This window comes from Dipodomys ordii, unplaced genomic scaffold (assembly GCF_000151885.1).
Source record: "Dipodomys ordii isolate 6190 unplaced genomic scaffold, Dord_2.0 Scaffold5, whole genome shotgun sequence".
NCBI lineage: Eukaryota > Metazoa > Chordata > Mammalia > Rodentia > Heteromyidae > Dipodomys > Dipodomys ordii.
In genome coordinates, this window is record NW_012267221.1 from 4,972,215 (window position 1) to 4,980,121 (window position 7,907).

Genomic DNA, 7,907 nt, shown 5'->3' on the forward strand with positions numbered 1-7,907 from the left:
GCACTGGAGAATCAGATGTTGCCATTCTCATTTCCCCTCCTATTATTATTCTAACAGAAAAGGCCAATCACAGCTGTGCTCTATCTCAGATTCTTCTCTATCCCACTTCCTGGGGATAAAGACCAGGCTTCTTGCCATGGTCAAAGAAGTTTTTCTTCAGTCTAGCCTTTGCCTTTCTGACAAGGCCCCTACCCCATACCATACTGCACAGCTCACTGCTATTCCTTTCACCTGATGCTCTTCCTGGCCTAGCCCAGTCCCCTCAGGCTTCACCCCTTTCCCACCCCCCTGTAGAGCTTTCTGGTCCTCTGATCTCCTTTCCCACCAGATGGCCCCTCCTCCTCTTTCTTTGGAATTCTGTAGCACCCATCTGATTTTCCAATAATAAAACATCATTCTGTGTAGGAATCATGCATATCAGCCCATCCTCCTACAGGTTCAGCCTTCCTGTTTATGGAGACAGTAATGGCATCTGATTCTCCAATGTCCAGCACAATATCTGCTAGAAAGTTGAATTTCAATGTAGCTAGGATGAATAAAGGAAGCGTGTCATATTATTATTCAATCTTCCTAGATGTAAGGCCTTAAACTCTTAAGCTCTCTGTTTTCCTAGTCTTCTGTCCTTTTCTTAGATTTACTATTGCCTTTAAATGATTACATATTCTGGTTTTGGTTCCAAGATCACAGTTCAGAGGATCATATCCAGTGCCTGTAATTATAACATCTCTTGTAAACACTTGTTGTGGGTAGGTGACATACCACCCAACTCATGTTTCCCTAAGCTGGATCTACGGCTCCACAGCCACACAGAGGGATTAAAAGACGGGCAGGGGGAGAGCTTCATAGTAGGGCACTTATCAAATACACACAAGGTTTGATCCCAAACAATGGAAGGAACTGGGCAGAAGAGCACAAGCCTGTACTAAATGTATCCTATAATCTGAAAGGTTGACCATGATCCAATGTTTTAAGTGTGTAATAACATAGGTAATGATCTCTGGCTTCTCAATTTTGGTGAGCTTGGATATAGAAGGCCTAGAAAACTAAAGAGGCACCCCACTGGCAGTTCTTCTGATCTATTCTCTGGTGGGTTCAGCATGTAGCTGGTTTCCAGCTTTGGTTTTTAGTCAGACTAATAGATGCAGCATGGCCTATGTTTACCTCTTTAATGTGTAGAAAGTCCTTTGCATCAAAGGAGATGGCCGTGCTTGGAACAGGCACATCCTCATCCAGGGCGCCACAGTAGCTGACATTCGTCTTCACGGCAAATGCTACAGGTTTGGACTAGGGAGAACAGAACCACAGAATAAGAAGTAAGGGAGTGAGGAGTGTTCTTCATGTTGAAATCTATCATACAATGACTGATGGTACCAGAAAGTAAGGGAAATCACTCTCCAAAGGGGGATCTCAGCTAAGGTTTCCTGTCCCAGGCCACACCCAGAAATCTGTAGAGATGACACTGAAAATAATCTAGTCCTATTAGTCTAGCCATTTATCTTCTCCTTTGGTACTTCCCAATATCCTGAATAACATAGATAGGGACAACCTGACTTCTTCTTTGGTCATAAAAAGCTATTGATCAGCCAAGTGCTGGTAGCTTATACCTGTAATCCTAGGTACTCAATTCACAGCCAGCCTGGACAGGGAAGTCCGTGAGACTCTTATCTCCAAATAAGCACAAAAAGCTGGGAGTGGAGCTATGGCTCAAGTAGTAGAGTGCTAGCTTTGAGCACAAAAGCTCAGGGACAGATCCCAGGCCCTGAGTTTAAGTCCAGAACTGGCACACACATACACACAAAAGAAGCCATTTACCTCAAATGGTAACAGATATCTTCCACATAGGGATATACGAAATGCATGATGAATGTAAAAGGGGGGGAATGAAAGTAAATATGTTTGAAATAGTCTCAGATCTGAAAATCTATGAGATCATATGCAGTAGAATTTATTGTGCTGTCCTAGGAAAGAAGGGCCAGCCTGGGTTAAAGCTGATGAGCAAGGCTCTTCATGCAGCATCTTACTATGAAGGCCAAGTTGCTGTCAAACTTGTGATCCACCTCCCGCAAATGCTGGGATTCTAAGAGATCAGCACCACACCATGACTTCATGCATTATCTCCATAGCTTAACAAAAACTGGTTTAGAAACTTTTTTGTACACATTTCTCTCTGCAAAGTGCATTTGACTGGGATCAGCCTTGGTAGGGCCAAGCAAGCCACCGGCCTAAGCTAATGTGCTGCCATCAGCATGTGGGTGACCAAAAAGAGCAAAAACAGAAAGAAAAAAAATCAAAATAAGCATTAACCACATAGGAGACACAAACTCCCTGAAATTACAGGCTGGCTGGTTACTGTATCATGTACTTGGCCCTGGAAATATGACTGGTTCACAGTTGAAGCAGGACCCAAGTTAGAATCTCACTACTGAAAATCATCTTCCACACAGCACAGATGGTACTGGTGTCTAAGCAAAGACACTTCATGTACCTGAATCACGCTTCAAGAGATTCGCTTTATTTGGGCTTGACTTTTTCCTCCTAAAAATTGTAAAACCTAAGTTGACATGCTGAAGGAGTCTATCATGGAGACCAAAAGAGAGGCTGGCCTCTGTATGTTGGTATTATGCATAAAATTTCATGTGACAAAGGAGTATATACACTAAAAGTAAAAGGTGCAAAACATGGGATGGGAGATCGCTAGTGAGCCATGTAGTCTGCTTCTTGTTGATTCCTAGTCCAGAGAGGAAGCTAAAGGTCTACTGGGGAATGGCTTTTACCACTCAACTTTGCTTCACTTATCTGAATTGTTTGAGTTCTTAACTTAGTTAGTGGCAGTGGTACACACCTTCCATCCCAGTTCACTTGAGAGACTGAGGCAGAAGGATCCATTGAACCCATGAGTGTAAAAGTAGCTTGGACAATATAGCAAGACTCTTTTCTCATAAAAACAAACAAAACTAAATTTCTGAGCTTCACAATGAACTTGAGTGGGAGACTGCAACTGAGAAATAGAGAAATAGAACCAATGAGGAAATACAGAGCAACAGGGCATGTGTGAACTGTATGAAAGAATATGTACGGGACAAGGAAGGGTCAAGAACAGGGGACATGAACTAGTCTCTTAGAAGGCTCTTGGCCAACACTGGCATGGAGAATTTGATATATTGTCACATTGAGACAATAATTTACCAAACCACACATAGAAGGGTATCGTTCTCAGGAAAAGCACCTCTGAAAATGTTAGTACTTCCTTCAGGAGTGAATGGACCAGAAACTGGACCAGAATGGACTAAAAGTTCTTTGAAGTCTGGAACACCGTCAGGATGAACGAGGATGTGAGAAAGCATTTTAGAGAAACGAGAGGCAGGAGAAAGACCGCTGACAGCTGCTGAGCAACAGGTCAGCTGTGAACCAAAGAAAGGGCAGAAAGTCACCTTTGCTCTCTCAAGCTGGATAGCTGCTTGCTGCTCCCTCTCCTGCCGAATCGCTTCCCTGTCCTCCTCCAAAGAGACATCGGAGTCAGATGGCCTGCTTGTATAGGAATCTGCTGAACCCTGGAAAGAGAACACAGAACAGCTCAAGTGAGGTGATGTGTGGCTTCTTAAATTGTCACAGCCATAACAGTATCGCGGGGTGTGAGTTCCTTCATTTGCATCGATTTTGATGCGCATGCTCAGTGCCTTACTGCAGATATAAATTTAGATGGCAGAATATATAGTTAGGCATCTGAGTTATTTGGAAGGTAGCAATGTTGTGAAGGAAAATATTTTGACTAGATTAAGTGTTAGGCAGTAAACTGCAATGAAAACCATGTGACATTCAGCCCCAATTCTTGTGTTGTACTATCTTTATATTAAGCCCACACTCATTTGTAGAACTCAAGTTTTCTTCCATTCTCTTTTGCATATACCACTCATTCAAAGGAAAAGGACATTGACCTATTTCACGGCCACATTCCTACCTGTATCTTGTCTAAGATTTCCACACAGCAAAGCAGTATCCTATATTAGTACAAAGATGAATTTGCTACTGAACTCTTTCACTGTTTAAAGTACTAAGTGCTAGGTGCTTATTCCTATAATCCTAACTACTCAGGAGGCTGAGATCTGAGAATCCTGGTTTGAAGCCAACTTGAGCAGGAAAGGCCATGAGACTCTTTTTTTTTAAGGGTTGGTTTTTTGTTTGTTTATTTGGGTTTTTTTAACTGTATTTTTTTTGTCTTTTCTTTTTTGGTACTGTGGATCAAACCCAGGACGTTGTACTTGCTAGGCAAGCTCTTTGCCACTGAGCCACATCCCAGCCCCCATGAGACTCGTATTTCCAATTAACTACCTAAAAACTGGAAGTGGAGCTGTGACTCCAAGTGGTAGAGAGCTAGCCTTGAGCAAAAGAGCACAGGGACAGTGCCCAGATCCTGAATTTAAGCCTCACAACCAAAAAAAAAAAAAGTTCAACCATTGTTCTACAGCAGCCCATATGCAGTGAATATGGACAGAGCAGAAGCAGCACCTTCAGGATGAAACCAGAAATGTTCATAGTTGAAGCATATGCCCAGGACTATTTGATTGATAACTAAGATCCAGCCTGATCAGTATGGTCAAGAGATGGGATACCCAGCATCATCTGGTGCCAAAACATAAGAGTAGATGAAAATCAGAGTAGCTAATTAAAAACTCACCTCCCACCCCAAGAAAGAAAAAAGAAACAACCCTAAAGGTTTCCCTCTGGATGCAACTAGAATGTCCTTAAGCTTGTATTACAAGTTGACATTTACATAGATGACAACATTTACCCAGCAAAAGTATTGCTAGTGTTTATCACATATCATGCATTATATTCAGGCATTTGGGCGAAACATAGATCTAGCCACATAGTGCAGAATTTGATATCTACTGGGAAAAAAAGACTTTAAGAAGTGGTGACATGTTGAAGCTGGTCCTTTGGAAGTTTTTCTAATTTAGAGAGATTTATTGTAAATTTGTTGTATGTAAGGGTAGTTTTATCTTTCAGCAGAGGTATCATTCTAGCTGGGATGGTCTTTCTTATCATAGGAAAGTCCCAGCATAAATTTTACTGACAATCTAAAGCAACAATTCCTGTTTGGTTTTGTTTCATCAGTTTTATCAGGTTTCATTCTGACATACATACATATATATATATATATTCACATATGTGTATATATATAAGTATATGTATATATGTATGTATATATGTATATGTATATGTATGTATATATATATATATATATATATAATGTACCTTGCTCACCCTCACCCACTCTGTCTTCCTTGTCTACATTCCATTCTTCCCAAACCAACCTCAAAGCACATTTTCTTCTTCCATTTTCACCAGTGTACATATTCTGACCATATTCATTCTCCTTCATCCTCTTCCTTCATTAGCCCTTTCTTCTCCCAATGGTACCCTATACTCCTGACAGGAACTGTTTTATATTCCTGCCATTCATTTTTTTTAGTGTATGTTAGCTGTCCAAAGGGGTTCACTGTGGTATTTCATGTGTGCATATATTTTAATTAGATTGACCCCTTCATTTAATCTCACATTTACCATACCCATAACCCCTGATCATTCAATAGCTTCCACTGGGTTTTGTTTTAGTATCTTCATTAACAGATGTGCCACATTTTGTAAATTGTTCACCCTCTTTTTCCTCCCTACCTCATAATCCCCTCAGACAGATACCATTACAAATGTTTTTTGTGTGTACATATATACATATGCGGTCCTCTGTGTATCTGTGTGTATGTTTATCTTTTAGATCCAACTTCCACATATGAAAAAACCCATGTGACCTTTGTCCTTTTGAACGTGGCTTATATCCTGTAACATGATGATCTCAATTTCCCCGTTAACTATTCTTGTTTATGGCTGAATACTTCAAAAGCCATACATATACACACATACAACACTTTCTTGCTGCACTCATTAGTTATCGGATAGCTTAGCTTTTGTGAATAGTGCTGGAATGAACAAGAGTTGTACAGGCACTTCTACTGTATCCAAATTTCATTACTTTGGATCTACACCAAACAGTGGTAAAGCCGGATCATATGACAGCTTTATTCCTCTTCCTCCTCCTTCTCCTCCTCCGGTTTTGATTTTGGTTTTGCTTGGAGGTATAGGGCTGCACTGGAGTTTGAACTCAGGGTTTACCATTTGTGTCACACTGTAGCTTTTTAATTAGAGGTTTAATGACAGTGCCCAGGCAAGCCCTGGATTCTTTGCAGTATACTCCCAAAACCTTTATGCAGACAGTCTCGTCTATGAAAAGAACAATGCCTACTTCACAGAAGTCAATGGAGTAAGATATAGGTGCAGCTAATTTTGAGTGCTCACCATCATATGGATGCAGAGTTAGATGCTGTGTTGTACTTTACCATACTGACTCACTCCTTGCAGCAGTAGGGTAGCTAAGACTTCAGCTGGGTTGGGTCAATGTGATATCCAGCAGGTTCAAATCCCATAAAGAGTTGCATTTCATGTTACAATACTCCAGGACCACACATAATATGCACACAATAAATTATCCTTCTTATCTCCTAGTGCTAACTTTTCTACATTGATTTTTTTGAGACAAAATAAGGCATTTTAATCACTGTAACTCATCTATACATGTACAATAACCCATCCGGAACACTAGCCATTTTTCTTACTGTACTTACATGCTATCATTTGATAATTGTCATGCATCCATTTACACAATGTAGTACTTTTGAAAATGTCCTTTACAGAGCAAATGTATCTGTTAACCAAATTGAAATTAAATTCCTCTGTGCAAATTGATTGGGAAAAAAATATGGGCTCACAAAAGAGATGATAGAGGATGACTTTTATAGATGCAATGATTGTCTAAAAAGAGAGTGACCCTGAAATCCTTTAAAACAGAGTTGTTAGCATACTGTGGCACATACTTGTAGTCTCAGCAACTCTGGAAGCAGAGAGCAGAAGATTAAGAGCTGAAGTCAGCCTGGGTCTCAAAATCAACCTTGTTGATGAGATTTCATCTCACTAACAACTTGGGTATGATACTCCTGTAATCCAAGGTACATGGAAATAGCAGGTAAGAAGATCAAAGTCCTAGGCTGGTTCTTGACAAAAACACAAGATTCAATCTGAAAAATAACTAAAGCAAAAATGGGCTGGGCTACAGAGCTCATGTGGTAAAGTGACTGCCTAGCAAGGATGAGTCCCTGAGTTCAAACCCCAGGACCAAACAAACAAATGACAACCACTACCACCAAAACACACACACACACACACACACACACACACAAATCCCAAACCCAGAGAATTCTCTCAGGACACATCAGGACAGTCTAAATTTAGGCACACTTATATAAAATCCAAACTAACAGAGAGAAGAAAGGATGTTGCTAAAATATCTGTGAAACCAGTCTGCCCTTAGTTCCTGGCAATGCTTTGTTGGAGTTTGGTAAGTGTGGTGGCCCAGCCCAGTACCACAAAGCCATTACAAAAGCATAAGCAGGAAGGAGGCCCATGCATTGCATGGGAACACATGCCAGGCAAGGCTGGTGATTCTAGATCACAAGAAAGCAGGCTGTGTGCTGCAGCCATGAGACAAGCATATCCCACTCTGGATGTCAGGCCATGGCTAGTGTTCTTTTTTTTTTTTTAGCTTAGATTTTATTCAATGATAAAATCCACCCATCCAAAACCCCTCCTTCTTTACAGAGTAAGATACTCAACAGTGTAACTAACATGTTTTTCTAGTCCATAATTCTTTTCTTGATTAATATATTTTGTTCATTTTTCTTTTTTTTAATTTATTTATTTGTTTTTTATTTGTGAACATACTGTACAGAGGGGTTACAATTACATGGGCAGGATAATGCGTACATTTCTTACCAAGCATTGCAGCCTCCTCCTTT

At 40.5% G+C, this 7,907-nt stretch overlaps 1 protein-coding gene across 1 annotated transcript in view; it reads right to left on the reverse strand.

Annotated features, from left to right (window-relative positions):
- Window positions 1–7,907, reverse strand: part of Cacnb4 (calcium channel, voltage-dependent, beta 4 subunit) — a 272,822-nt gene that overhangs the window by 33,873 nt on the left and 231,042 nt on the right. Inside the window, exons 3-4 of the mRNA XM_013027230.1 lie at window positions 3,432–3,551; window positions 1,162–1,284 (exon numbers count right to left, since the gene is read on the reverse strand). Coding sequence (XP_012882684.1) covers window positions 1,162–1,284; window positions 3,432–3,551 — 243 coding nt within the window. The remainder of the gene's footprint in view (window positions 1–1,161; window positions 1,285–3,431; window positions 3,552–7,907) is intronic.